This window comes from Lepisosteus platostomus, chromosome 21, assembly GCF_059453375.1.
Source record: "Lepisosteus platostomus isolate fLepPlt1 chromosome 21, fLepPlt1.hap1, whole genome shotgun sequence".
NCBI classification, from domain to species: Eukaryota; Metazoa; Chordata; class Actinopteri; order Semionotiformes; family Lepisosteidae; genus Lepisosteus; species Lepisosteus platostomus.
The window spans coordinates 15,288,304-15,303,555 of record NC_142631.1 but is presented as its reverse complement, the minus strand read 5'-3'; the positions used below and the strand labels follow the sequence as shown (position 1 = coordinate 15,303,555).

At 44.4% G+C, this 15,252-nt stretch overlaps 1 protein-coding gene across 4 annotated transcripts in view; it reads right to left on the bottom strand.

Moving 5' to 3' along the window:
* Positions 1-15,252, bottom strand: part of scai (suppressor of cancer cell invasion) — a 50,392-nt gene that overhangs the window by 6,927 nt on the left and 28,213 nt on the right. For 3 of the 4 annotated variants that reach the window (XM_088615246.1, XM_088615247.1, XM_088615248.1), the window contains 11 exons: positions 13,568-13,654; positions 12,971-13,069; positions 12,445-12,541; positions 11,589-11,687; positions 10,926-11,078; positions 10,346-10,447; positions 9,805-9,828; positions 8,851-8,952; positions 7,502-7,580; positions 2,350-2,449; positions 1,536-1,617 (listed from right to left, as the gene is read on the bottom strand). In XM_088615246.1, coding sequence (XP_088471372.1) covers positions 1,536-1,617; positions 2,350-2,449; positions 7,502-7,580; positions 8,851-8,952; positions 9,805-9,828; positions 10,346-10,447; positions 10,926-11,078; positions 11,589-11,687; positions 12,445-12,541; positions 12,971-13,069; positions 13,568-13,654 — 1,024 coding nt within the window. The remainder of the gene's footprint in view (positions 1-1,535; positions 1,618-2,349; positions 2,450-7,501; positions 7,581-8,850; positions 8,953-9,804; positions 9,829-10,345; positions 10,448-10,925; positions 11,079-11,588; positions 11,688-12,444; positions 12,542-12,970; positions 13,070-13,567; positions 13,655-15,252) is intronic. The other variant, XM_088615249.1, reaches the window with a different exon arrangement.

Genomic DNA, 15,252 nt, shown 5'->3' with positions numbered 1-15,252 from the left:
ACAAATGACGCTGTTCTAACATGGCTAAACATACGCAAAATGTGCGATACGTTTACATTCTATACTTTTGCCTCTTATTAATCTTTTGATCGGAGATACTGATTTCATTAGCACAAAACAAAAACAATCAATATTTCTGCTCTTTCTTTTATCTCCCCTTTGCCTCATTCTCCAGTTTTAAAACGTTTCATTCCTGTGGGGATCTTCAAACGGGTGTGAGATTTTATCAGAAAAGCGCCGACGGAACTGTTTTGGCTTTGTAACTACTCCTTCCGCAATTATTAAACATTTCCGAGTTGGAAATTAAATTAATTTGAAAAAAGCACGATAACAGCTTTTGAGACAAGCACAAGAAAATTCTTACTAAGAAGCCCAGGCATGTAATGCCCGACAGCCTGGCAGAGCAGAAATGAAAACTGTATCAGTCAGAAGCGCAGTGCAAGTGCCAGGAGGAGGTAATGAGATCCGTCTGCCACCAGAGAGAGCCCTTGTTTAAAAAATCAGAAGTCTTGCTGTCGCTTCGCCACAATTTAGATTAATTTTGAGAGGTGTGCTAGTACATCTCAAATGCACCGGATTTTGCCAAAGGGCGTTTTTAAGCAATGACTCAACATACTCAGGAGGAATACTACAACAATCCCAGCCAGCTCAGATGAAATATAGTACCTGTGCTGACTTACAAACTGAAATGCACCAAGACCCAAACTCGCCGACTGAATTAACTGATATCTTTAATGGACAGGCTCGCTTGAAGATGACGTCAATTTGCTCCTGCTCTCAGTTTAAATAATCCATCAGTTCAAGAGTACCACTTGCAAATGCGGCACGCAGACATTAAGGGAATAGAATCTCCTCAATTCACCTTACCCTGTTGATGACAGTTCTTAATCAATGATCAATGCATGTTGAACGCACACAGGTGAGAGAGGTGATACCATGTATCAAAAACTGATGGCCTGGATGAGTTTTCCTTCCTTCTGCACAGGCACAGGTGGCTGTGTTTCAGGCAACACACTTTAATGAGGGAAGTGCTGAAACCCAGAAACTGGTACAGTGGTGTAAAACCACTCATACTGTACATCCCATTCATGTGAAGAACTGAGAGCAAATTTAGCTTATAAACCTCCAACAGAAAACTGAAATCCGGGTCTGGTTGGAGAAAACAAAACACAAAAGACACAAAAGATTCCTCAGGACTAGTATTAGGAACCGGGGATTTAAACTCTTAGTCAAAAAGTTACTCTTTGTACAGATTAAACCTCTTCAGCCACAAACAGTGGAAGTTACAAAGTGGATTTCAGAGAAGTAATTAGTTAAGCCTCAAAAATCATGATGCAGGGCTGCCGCAGACTGTCAAGAAAAAAGGTGGACAATTACACAACGGGTGAGGATTTCTTGTGGGACAATCATCCTACCTTTGAATCTTCTAATTCCACAATGCAAGCAAGCTCTCTGGATTTGGTCTGCTACTTGAGAAGCCCAGTTCGACTGGGCAAGTCTGGCTGACAACCGACAAGGGGAGATAACCTGCTCACCTTGTACGCCATGCTGTTGGAGGAGTCCACAATGATAAAGAGAGGCTTCCGGGTGAAAGGATACAGGTCTCCTGGGTGAAGACTGAAGCACAAAAGCCAATAAGAGCTACATGCATTTCCCTCCTTTTTACCATTACTGTGAGTCTTTTTCACTGCACTGCCTCATTACCCAGCCCTTACACTACCCAGTGCACCCTTATGGCAAGGCCTGTCTCCCCGTGGCTTGAAAACTAGTTAACAACATGGAGCTGATAACAGTACGGAAGCGCAGCACAAACGTTTAAAGGACATGTCCACTGAGGTTTCAAGGACAACTTCCTACAGTAGGAAAAATATCAGTCTTACACTCCTAAAAAATCTGCTTCATACCCACAATAAAGGACAACTTTAAATGATAATTAATCCCACTAGCTGGTTTAGAGAATGGAACAGAAAAACACAATACATACCTGAATTATTCTAAAACACATCTGAATAGCCAAAATGACTCAGAATGGCGTTAACCATATTTCTCTTTTACCAGCTTTTTACCTGAAGGCTCGTCCATCCACACAAAGTTATTCCAACAGTGCGAGACTCAGTCTGGCCCTTTATCCTAATGGTCCCTAACCCGACGCTTAATTCTTAATGGGAAAAGCCTCCTGCTTTAAATTGCTGGGCAAAGTCAAGTCCATACTGCCGCTATATGACCTTGCTGGTCCCTAACACTGGCGTATACCAGGAAACAGTCTGTATTTCCAAGCAATTCCCTAAAGGGCGCTCGCTGACCTCACGTTCCGCATCTTAGGAAGCGAGAGCCAGCCCCCTCACTCACCAGTGCATCTCCTTGTGCGCCTGGCTCCTCTTGTGCACCGTCTCGCCGTTCAGAAGGTCGCGGTTGTTGTTGGTGAGGACCCCCCCGAAGTCATAGGGACCTGGGCCAGAGGAAGAGAAGACACGCGTTGAGTGTCACCCCCCCCACCCGCCGCTGACCAGGCTGATGGAGAAGAAGAAGAGTGTATCTCTGTAGCCCCGCTTTTTCTGTGCCTCGTCAGTGTGGGCCAAGACTATATTACTTGACGTCTGCACACAGCTTCGGTGCAGACGCTGGGAGAGCTGGGAATCATTCCGTTTTTAAAATGGGGAAAGGGGAACTCTGTCAAAGTCGCGGCGGCGATAACAGAACTTTTTTTCAGAGGGCCTCCAATCAATTTCATGGGTCAAATCCTATGAAATCGGATCCAAGAAGAAATCGGAGTGGCTGAAAGCTTTCTATCGTTTAAAAATGATATCAACATATATAAGAATACACAAGGCTTGTAGTCTCTGTTTCTGAAAGGGGAATAACTTTTCCTCCTGACAAATGTTTTGCCACAGAAAGTTCCATCTTTGTTCATTTTTTAGTGCTGGAATTGTTCGATGATTCAACTGTCTGGCAGGAGCCACCTCTTCTTACTTACCGAGCAAAATGTACAGAACTTTCTAGACAGCTCCTCTGGTTATTTATGTATTGCTGTGGAGTTCATAATCCCCCACTATGTACACAGCAAAAGGACCACTTCTCTTCAGAAGCGCATTTAAAGTTCTTGATTGCTCTCTACATGTGACAGAAAACACACATTCCCTTTATATTCCCTTTTAAATAAAAAAGGAACAATTGCACTTGTCCTTGTTCATTATACACTTCAGATTAATAGCTGAACTGTGTTGGAGGCTAGCTCTGGTGCTGGGAGAGCATCCTCATTATTTTATAAGAGGTAATCAATGGACTTTAAGCCTTAGATGAATCAATACAATTCAGGACAGAAAGCTGCTTATCTAATGTGAGCAAGAAAGAACTATTGATTTGAGGGGAAATGAAATTTCCAAAGTGCTGCAACTGGAACACATTTATATTTTAACAAAATGTCAGAATCGTTTGATGAAGGGACATTCAGAAGATGAGTTTTATGAACCATAAAAGAAAAGGAAGGAAATTGATCTTTTTTTAGCTTCTTCAGTATATCTCTCTCCTTGCCTGAAACTCCCTACTTAAACAAATGCCTTTTGCCTTTCCAAACAGAAAAAAAAAACAGTTCTTTTGATATACAGTATATCACGGACATAAATGAATCCCCAGCACAGTTCTCATTACAACTTTTAATGAAAAGCAATTCTTCCATTAAATTGCATGGAAGAGAGCAACAGCAGAGACTTTAATATTCCATGAGAGTGAGAGGCACTGCACCGTTCAGAAATAGCACAGCACTGAAAAGGCGACACAAACACTGGAAAAGCCACTACCAGCAGCTTACAGGAGAAACAGAAATACTGCAAGCAGGCTGGAATGCAGAAGGACCGAAATGCAGGGATGGAGACACCAGACAGACATTTGAAATGCTAACAGACAGGAAAAAGAAAAAAACATTTGTGCTTCCTAGCATTTTAAAAAAGATGTTGCACAACCCCAAGCCTCACACCACAGGATGCATGCAGCACACAAACAGGGCTTGAATAGTGATGCTTGAGGAACTATGTAGGTGGACAACCCACAGACGAATTTCTGAAGATGACACCTGGCTTAGCTTACTAAAAATCACTGTCAGAGCCCCCAGTATCAGTTAACTGAAGGTATTCACACTGCCCATGCAATTTGTGCCGACTGTGCTTTGAGACACTACAGAAGGTGTTTTTGTGTCGTATAAAGAATGACTTTCATAATCTGTGATTTTATTGTTTAATGATTAACATTTCAGTAGTAAATTCTTGTTTAGAGCTTCCCTTTTCTATCTGCGATTACTCTAAAGGTTATTTCAATACAGCTCCCAAAACTACTGTTTACATCATACACTACTGTCAGTAGGTCAAACAGCAAATGAGTTAGCCTTAAGTCAAACACAGTCACCATGATTCAGTGGAAATTACACAGTAGAATCTTTGACAGTAGGTAGAAGGATGGTATTTTCACGGAGAAATGTTTTACATTTAAAGCAAAGCACACAGTCCAACACTGAAAAATCAAAAAAGTTCAGTCAGCATGATCTAGTGCTAAACGTTAACATGTCAAAACATTTGACTACAGAAATAATAGACAACATATAAAGTATCAAATTAAACAAAACAAAAACTAGATGTCAATGTTTGGTAATACAAATACTGTGAATACACTAGACAGGGATCTTGGAATCTTTTAGTGACTAGGCAAAAATCTGATTATATCCAATAATATACAGTACACCTCAGTATTTCCCCCCAAGCAAAATGTGCTATAACAAAGTACTATTAAGAATAAAAGATGAAAGGTATATAACCTGCTCAATCAGGAGTTAGCCCAGAAGAAGCAATTACTACTGCATTGAAGATAAGAAAATGAGCAGATAATTTACTGCTAATTTACTTGAGGCATCGCGGTTTCTAGTTCTGGCCACCTAAAAAAAACACCCGAGAAGATTATCTACTGCAGAGCAGCCCGGTGTTCATTCCATGTAGAGCATCCAGACAATTTCTGGAATTGTGCTCAGAATGAAGGGAGGGAGGACGGTGTATACAGTATTTGGCTTTTACGTGATTTGAATGGTGTGTGATGGGGGAGCACAGCGAGCTCGTGCTGGTTTTTGGGCCCAAGGAGCCAAACGGATCACAACACGACTACATTTTGTTGCTCGGCACATTTTATGAGCCGGAAACTCCTGCTGCAGCTGTGATGCTTCTTTATCACGGCAACACAGTTACTTATTATATGGGCTACCCTTTATTTTCTCCGCTCGGTTCTTCTACATGAGTCAGACAGCTGATCGCGGAATCAGGGCCTTCAAATTCATGAGTGACAAAGCTCAGGTTTCGGTGGGAGATGTCATGGCTCTCTGGCTCAGGATCTGCGCCTGTGACTGGAAGGTTGCCGGTTCAAATCCCGCAGCCGGCAGAGGAATCCTACTCCGTTGGGCCCCTGAGCAAGACCCTTAACCCCAACTGCTCCAGGGGCACCGTATAAATGGCTGACCCTGCGCTCTGACCCCCAGCTTCTCTCCCTGTCTGTGTGTCTCATGGAGAGCAAGCTGGGGTATGTGAAAACACAAATTCCTAATGCAAAAAATTGTATATGGCCAATAAAGTGATCTTATCATGATGGCAATCTTTGGGTTTCAATGGAAAAAATGCTATAAAGAAAACCCAGACACATACCTGAACTCATGGCTATGATATACACATAAAGAATAATTTGCTCCAGTTAAGAATCAAACATATGAGTACGACAGGACACATTTTATGGTGAAGTATGTTACAAAAAAGGTATAACAGTGACCATGCAATAAAAAGGCCTAGAAGTTTAGGTTAAAGAAACACCTGATAACTAGACAATATCGTCAATATGTCTACATCGATCCATTTTCTAACTGCTTTCCCCAATGCAGAGCTTATCCTGGCAAGCAACAGGCACAAAATGGGTGCACCTTGGACACGGACACAAACACGCAGACCGATTTTCCCAAAGGCCAGTTGACCTACCAACATGTCTTTGGACTGTAGGAGGAAATAGGGGAAACCCACTGAAACACAGGGAGAACATAAAAACTCCACACAGATAGTAAACCAGGAATTGAACGCAGAGACTAAAAAGCCAGGCGGCCGCGCTGAACATCTGACCAAGTCCTAACTGAGTGCACGAGCACAGGCTGTTCCTGACACACCGCGGGAGGAGAGGCCAAGCCGAGTCTGAGCCAAGCTGAGCCAGGCTTCCGGAAACCTCTCTCTCTCGGCCAGCAGCAGGTCTGAGAGACAGCACAGGTGAGAGAAACAGTTGCCGAGACTTCGTCGATTTTCGATGGAAAACAGTACAGTATGCCTGGATGCCGCTGCCATTTTGTGGAAAAATGACCTCATGCTGCCAGATGCAGATGAAGCCAGTCCCAGAGAGAAATATTTTAAAGGAAGCAAATGCAAAACTGAGCACTATCTTCTGCTTGTATTACTGGGTTAGGTTAGCCTGTAGCTATTACCTGGGCCAGACATGCAAGGCACAAACTGTAGGCAAACCCTCACCGCAGAGACAGAGCTCAAGAGTGTAGTTAACACATCCATCGACCTAAACACTTAACTCAAGAAAACCTTCACTATTTCACAGCTCCTCATACTGATTTCACAGTCTCTTTTAAATCTTTAGCTTCAGCAGAATTGGCACCCACAAGAGACAAATCCATAAGGGGAACAGCAAATGGGGGAAAAAAAAAGGCAAAACAGATGCCAGTACAGTCAGATGGTAAAATACGACAGTGGAAAAATACCAGCAATATTTTAATTAAGGGGGCTGATGATCACAAAACAGGATTAAGTTATTCAAACCTCATCCAAACTTAATTTCTTTAAAAACTTCTCACTATTTATTCAATTAATGAGCTGCTACACGTTCTGTTTTATTGTGTGCCCCGAGTGATGTCAAGATCCGGAGGCTATACGTGTTGGAACATCAGACACGTGCTCTAACCCAGTTCTTCCATCTTCCTGCTGTAATGCAAACTGATAACTTACCTTGCGTTCCCTTTGAGTATTCACAATGAATTAATGTTTTAAAATGTCACCGTCGTCATTGGCTTATGCTCAGTCCTTCTTGATCCCTTAGTGTGAGACTGCGTGCTCTGCTATAACTTCACAATGTACTGTAAACTCCTGTCTAGTTTAACAGGTGCTGTCGTACACCCGCGAATGTGTCACCGTCCAATCAACGCACCTTCCCAATACCTGTCCGTATTTACCAGTCAGACAATGTTGACTCTGCAGAACGCAGTATCCAAACCATCTCGACATCTCAACGGTTCTGAAACTGGTTAAAAAGGTTTGGCCAAAACGAGGCTGAACTATACCTAGAAATCTGCACTACTGAAACGAGGCTAATATTGCGAACGGCGATCTAGGGCGGTACTTTACCAGCAAAACCTCTCACTTGGCAAAACCTGCAGGGTCCTCAGCAACTAGTTCAAGCCCTGTGGTAACGGCACTATACTCTAATGTACCTTCATAATCAGAGCGACCTGTGGGGAAGACTCCAGTTGCGGAGAGGTAGATGAGCAGCACGCTGTTGGCGGGGAGCTCCTGGGGAAACAGAGGCGAGACCAGCACAGTTTGAGTCAGGACACCAGACGCCCAGTGATGCAGAAAACAGCCTCGATTAAACATCCCGCAGACGAGACAGAACAGGGCAGGCCACGCGCGTCTGTGCCATTTAATCCTCCCAACAAGATTATCTACTTATCGGTCAAAGCTCGAGTTAAATTAGTTCGCTCGAGCGTTTGTCGCCGATTCCGGAGGAAAAAACAGCCCCAGGAATACCACAGACAGGGGCTGAATGAAAATATTCAGCCCCTTTTGAAATTTTTCCACAATTTCTTACGTTGCAGACCCAAATAGAAACACATTCCTCTACAACGTCACAGAGAAAAGAACATTTTATGGGGTGCTTAGCAGCTAGGAGAACTGCTGTCAGTAAAAGACCTTTGGCTCTGCGAGAAAAGTCATGGTCCACTAGGACAACCTCAGACATACAGCCCGAGAGACACTGGAGTGTCTTCAGGACAAGGGAGTGAATGTCCTTGAGGGGTCTGGCCAAAGCTCAGCCTTGAATCCAGATGGGCAAGGCTGACCGGAGACTTACCCACGGAAACTCAAAGCTGTATTCGCTGCAAAAGCTGCTTTTACAAAGGACCAGCCAGCTGAACTCGAAATACAGATGCCAGATTTGTCACAGTCAATACCACAGACTGTGCCATCTCTGCACAGTGGGCTTAACAGAGTGGCTGCTCTCCTGCTAACAAACTCTTCCCCGTAAGGAGATCTGAGCGACGTTACGCCGTCTCTTGACTCTAGCTGTCCGGAGCCCTGTGCAGAGCTGATGTGTTGCACAGCATGTCACTTATTGAGCTCTGGCGTACAAAAAACGCTACAAAAATCGATTTTTGTCAAGTATTCAAATTCCTCAAAGGCACTGACAATGTCAGTGCAGCAGATCTGTGCGGGACGAACGGTGACACATGAACCAGAGGACACGGGGGGGAAAACTGTGGAAGTGCACTTAAAACTGAGAACAGGAGGCACCTCTTTACGCAAAGGGTTGTGGGAGTGTGGAACAAGCTACCCAAACATGTGGTTGAAGCCTTGGCTACTTTCAAGAAACAGCCAGATGAGGACCTTGGATTAATGAGCTAATAGCTACCCAGCGTTAGGATGGGCCTGGCGGCTTCCTCTCATTTCTAACCTTTCTTGTGTTCTGCTGCATACAGAAAATCAAGAGCGAGAGGCAAAGGAGTGTCCCCATACTGTACATTTCTGTGCTGTGCTGGCAGAGGAGAGCAGGCAGATGTCAGACCTTGAAGGAGGCGGAGAGGAATGTGTAGAGCTGGCTGAAGGTGGGCTTATACAGCAGGTACTTGTGAGGGTTCTCCCTCTTGGCCGGCTTCTCGCTCGTCTCCTGCGGGGAAAGAACAGCCCACGCGCGTGACGAGTCAGGCCGGGGGCTCCTTCGCGCTGAGCACTCCCCCCTACCCCCCCCATCACATCACACCCACTCTCGGAAGGTAAACCTGCAGAGCGCAGACCACCTCAGCAGCCGTGCTCGCGATAAGACAGACAGCACCGTTCTGAACACAGCAAGGCGGTGTTTATAACCAAGTCAGTGAGGAGCATTTATCTTGACTGGCACACAAATTAACCTGGCTGCCTCCAATCAGTCATCAGAGCAAAACAGGGGTGTAATAAAACAAGAGTGTATGACAAGAAATCTGGCGTGCACACATCTTGCCAACAATATATACACATACAGGGTGCTATATTGCATCACAGATTAAACAGTTTTAAGGTTAAAAAAACTGGTGTGCAGCTATAAATATCCAAATTGGTATTGCTGAAGGTTTATACCTACAAAAATGCTATAAACCTCTGACATTGGCCTTAATCAGGATTAGTAATAAGTCGCATCTACTGTACATAACACGTTATCTCATAAAATGTTTGTTTCTACATTTAACACATCATTGCATTCATACGGTGTCCTCCCAAAAATAACAGTACAGTTTATGGTTACGCACACATCACTGATCTTGGGCAGATTAGCTTAAAGTATACTGACAAGCACACACTGGCTGTGCACTCCAGAGCTGTCAGCTTCTAAACCTCTCTCAATCACAGACTGACAAAAACAATTTGCACGCATACAACACTCGGTCTCTAACACACCCACTGTCGGAAGTCTCACAAGGTCTCAGAGAGCGACCTCAAAATCTGCACCACGCTCAGCAGAGGAATGTACTTTCTGATTAAGTACCTTTGAGCCAGTGCAAAACAGGAGCTGAAAATAATGAAAATAATGAAAATGACAGTAGCATTTTTCAATGATGATTAACTGCTCCATCATTAATATGTTACAGATCACAGGCAGAGTGGTTCAGCTAGTGAGCCTTCACTAAGGTTTTGAACTCTGCAAACTGAGGTTTTGAACTTCTGCAAAGCCTGTCACTCGAGGACAGGTTAGCATCAGTGATCCAAGTTAAGCTGGCAGCATCAAATCATGGCAGTTTGACAACGCCTGACCAGTTTTTACCAGCTCCGTTGCCTGATCTGGTTTTCCTCCTGGATGAGCATTATTATTTAATTCACTGATGTCTGCATTGGTTTTATTATTCTTCTGAAAACAGGCCAAAATGTTACTTTAAGCCTTCGATTAGTTACATGAGTGCTTAACAGAAATGAAATCCTGATGACTCAAGTCTAGCTTCAGGTTCAGGGTTCAAAACTAATATTACTACGTAATAAGTGGCATGATGCCGATTCGTGGAAACAGTTTTTATTCAATTTGCACCACTCACCAAAGTGCCTGGCTTGTTCATCTGCGTGGCCAAGTTCACTGGCTCTCTCTCCAGGGCCTGGAGCATTCGGAACATGTCAATCGTCAGCTCACTGAATTTCACCTGCAAAGCACACATACGCACACGGTCAGGGACAGACTGACAGCGGCTCTCTTTTTTCTAAGATCTGCAGGGCTCAGGACTAGCCAGAGCAATTTAATGCTCAGCGGGCATTGCTTAAGTGTCTTAAGAAGCATGGTAGGGTTATTTTGAGAAGAATAGTAAAAAAATGTATTTGTTTTTATTAAACTTTATTAGGAGCATAAAGGCCTTAGAATGACTAATTGAGGAGACTTTTTTGGCAAGCAAGCGGAGTTCAATGCCGGTTTGAGTGCAGGCTCTCTCAAGAGGCCGTGCACACTTTGTCAAATGCTACTGAAGGCTGTTGTTCAGCCCGCCGTAGAACATCAACACAGACACCCTCATGTCTTTACGCCCACAGTTAGCGATGCCAAAGCTCTGGAAGGGGTATAAAATGAAAATCATTGCCAAGTTTTGGGAAAAAAACAGCCTGACACCAGTGTGCAGAGATGTCCCGTACCTGGTTGGCGCAGTTGCCGATGATGAGGGCGTCTGCCAGGGTGAGCTGTCCCACGATCATGCCCTGCTCCAGCTGCGGCACTCCCCCCTCCTGCAGCCGGTTGGAGGTGATCACCACAGTGTTGTCGTCGTTCAGCACCATCACCGGGTCCGCCTGCAAAACAGGACCATCAGTGGCTGAGGACAACGAGCCTGCTCCGCCACCGGGCCGGGCAGACTAAACATCCCCACAGGCCAAAGAGGACGACACTTCGCCGCAGGCCAGAGAGGACGACACTTCGCCGCAGGCCAGAGAGGACGACACTTCCCCGCAGGCCAGAGAGGACGACACTTCCCCGCAGGCCAGAGAGGACGACACTTCCCCGCAGGCCAGAGAGGACGACACTTCCCCGCAGGCCAGAGAGGACGACACTTCCCCGCAGGCCAGAGAGGACGACACTTCCCCGCAGGCCAGAGAGGACGACACTTCGCCACAGGCCAGAGAGGACGACACTTCGCCACAGGCCAGAGAGGACGACACTTCGCCACAGGCCAGAGAGGACGACACTTCCCCGCAGGCCAGAGAGGACGACACTTCGCCGCAGGCCAGAGAGGACGACACTTCGCCGCAGGCCAGAGAGGACGACACTTTGCCACAGGCCGTGGAAGTTCTCCACTGGCTCACCTCAATGAAGGCCGCAACTTCCTGTAGCACCAGGTTCCACTCCAGCTGGTCCTCTGTGTTGAAGCGATGAGTGTAGTCTTCGATCTCATCCGATAACTCCTTCAAGAAACGCCACATTACAGATTCACTGATAACCCACAAGTAAAGTGTGTTTGCACTACAAAAAAAAACTACACATAACCATAAGACAGCACAAGCACAGTATAGCACCAACAGCAGGGCCAAATGCTCATAATTCGCGCTGGTCAAACTCAAAGTGTTGTCACACTTCTTTCTGCGTTTGCTTTCCTTACAGCAAAAGAACAAAATAAATTCCCTTCTGCGTACGTACAGGTGTTGATAATCCCATCAAAGGACCAGTTGCCGACCATTTATAACACACTGCACGCTCCAGGAGGTTTTCCATCATTTTCAGGCCGGGGGTGGGCAAGGGTGTTCTGCCTATTGGGGAGGCTTGTGGGGTTGTGTGTCAACCTCTTACAGAACACACACGTTCGCACAGAAGACAACAGGCCTGACAGCTCACGCGTTCCCTACCGCTGACCACTCTGCCTGCTCAAAAACCTCCAGCTGGTCAGCAAGATGGGAAACGTTTTGCGCAGCTGGCTTCAGTAGTTTTATTACAGCTGGAATGATTGGAGATGAATGTGCTGGGTGACTGTGGCTTTTACTTAAAATCGCTCTCTTAAGAATACAACTACATTAACAACTTGCATCTGTCGAAAAAATGGATCGGTGGCAGGTAATGGCCAAGAATCAATCACTGCCACTGCTATCAAATTAAAGACGTATAAGGAAGGGGAGGAGCACAAAACGTGTGTATGTTGGCAGTTCATCTGCCAGAGGCACCCTGTACCTTCACCAAATCCTTCACCAGGTCCATTTTGTTGAGCAGGAGACAAACCACAATGTACCGTGCATAGTACCGCAGTTTCTTCACCACCAGCTCTGGCCTGAGAGACAAGAAGAGAAATTTCAGCAACCCCTTTCCTGAGCAAGGCTGAAGTCCATGCCTCAGCTCCACCAGGATAGTTCTGGACAGGGCAACCTAACATGTCTCAGCTGGAAAGGCAACCAAACACAGATCCCCACACAAGTTTTTCCAGCCTTAGTCTTAGGCAATGGTTACACAATCCAACACCGTTAACGCTTTCATAAGCTTTGGTCGAAGACGATAAAGCATTATGTACAAAATGAAACAGAATGTGCTCACTGTTTCCCTCAAGCGATGGTACCAATTTAAAGAAAGGAATTTCACAAGAGACGGCACAATTACTGGATAGAGAAAACAAATCTCTTGAAATTAACGGCAGGCTTTGCTGGTTGCAAGTCTGAAATGCACTTTGACTTTATTAATCCTATTGTCACGGGCTGTGACTCACCTGTCCTCTTTACTGACTTGGGAGTAGTAAGACCTTTGCCTTATTGCCGAATAGAAGGAAAAAGCTTCATTCAAGTAGCTAGTTTCCGAAGTGCGTAGGCTGGAAGCACAAAAAAAGAAACAGACTTTACCACAAACAATAATTTACAAAAATCTGATTTAAAACAATGCATTTCTAACCTTCCTGGAGAGCAAAATCAATGTATTGTTAACAAATGTATTAAATAATCATGATAAGCTACACATTTGAGTAAAAGATAACAGATTTGTTATACTAATTGTTAATAGCAGGTTTCAAGTATTTAATCTCGGGTTCTCCATTAGCTGTTATATTGTAGTGGTTTGTTGTTAATCTGCACTCGCATAAAAAACTTAGTTCAATGTGTGATGTTTTGGAAGATACTAAAACTTTTAAATCTACAGATGCACAGAACTCTATACGCTATTACCCAATGTGGTAGTGACAGGCCAGACTGCACCATATGGCGACAAAAGCACCATGTTTCCTTATTACAGCATGTCTGTGCCCCTGGACTGGAGGATCTGCTGTTCTGATAAGGTGATTCAGCTGCCGTCTGGCTTCGGTGCTGTGACTTACTAGTAGTGATAGTACAGCTGTCCGATTTTGGAAGCCACTTCCCCGATCTGCCATCTCTTCAGGCCATACCGGTTATCCAGCACCTGCCTGTTCAGACACAGAAGAGCTGTAACAGTGCTCCGAGTCGGCCCTGGACTTTAATTCCACGCTGGCCAGCCAGTGCTGGTTGTGGCGCCCCCCCCTAACTCCAGTTCGTTATCCCAGCCCGTAATGTGTTGAGGAAAAAAGCGCATAATGAATTAGTGAGATCTTCAGTCCCAGCTCTATCAGTCTCACGCGCAGGCTATCAGGAGTAGGAGAGCACACCTGGTACTGTCTGCGATCTGTGACATCAAATTTACCCCCATCGTCACAGATTACTTGCCAACTTTGCGGCCATCTTTCACGACAAAAACACTGACCACTCTTCCCAGAAACTGCTTGTGGGTGGGATGGCAGGCTACTCTCTTTATTTCTGTGGGCCCACAGCAGGAAAACCCTCAGGAGTTTCCATTTCCTTATCCTCTGGGCTAGGTTAAGCGTTTATTGGGGCTCTCGGAGGCAGTTTAGCACTGAACACTTTAGTTCAACGTCAATGTACAGTATTTAGTATGAAGATTAACATCTATAACTACAGATACAATACAAGAAATCTTTGTGTTTCCAGAACGGTCCACATCAACTTTTACCACAGTGCTGAATGAAGTTACAACCTAAAATTCAGGAGAAAGGCTTGAGCCTCATCTCGCGCACTATAAATCTTGCACCTGGAAGTTCCTGTAGTGTAGAGAATTTCTCTAATGCCAGTTATCAACTCACAGGGAGAGTACAGACCCGCGGACATACTTTTCCATCACCGACCTGTCAGAGCCTCTTGTCCCTTCACACATACAGAATACCCTCAGTCCTGTGTTAGCTTTTGAGTGTGGTGCAATGCTGACTCACTGTCTGCAAAATACAACCCATTCATCAACCTACACCAGGTAGCCTTGGTGCACTCTTTCACTCACTGAAATGCTTTTTGGTATAGTTCCATAAGTCCATTCTGCATTTTTGCAGGCTTTTTTTTTAACTGTCTAAACATATTGGTTTGCATCCATCATGTTTAGCTTCTCATCATATAATTATTAAAGTTCCTGCGTCACTTACCTAATGACTTCTGATATTACAGTCTATTTTTTCAAAGACATGAAGGACACGAAACTCTGATATAGGTACTAGATGCAATATGGCAGATTGTCAGACACAGAAATGGAAATTCACAGCAACCAAAAGCTATTAACTACCCTGAAGTTCAGGTCTGAAACTTTATACTCATATTCTTTTAGGTGCAGGACCATTCAGCAGATCTAAATTTAGAAAGAAACACTTTTTTCTGACTATTAATGACCTTCCATACTCACAGTGCAGGACTAAATATATCTGACAGGTCTTCCTGCACATTATTTATTTATTATTCATCTATCTATTTAAGTCTCCTGCATGGGTTATATAATTTTAGTGTTAAAAGAAAAATAGAATCTAAAAATATGTCAGTTCTCCATTAACATTTCACACACAGTTTGCTTGACATAAACTACTGTGTTTCTTTCAAAAGAAAGTTCATTAACATAAGCTTTAAAGAGATCCTTTTACCACATCTCCTGTCATATAAAATCAGTCTATAAGTATTTAGAGTATTTTTCCCTCCTATCTATCAATTTGTC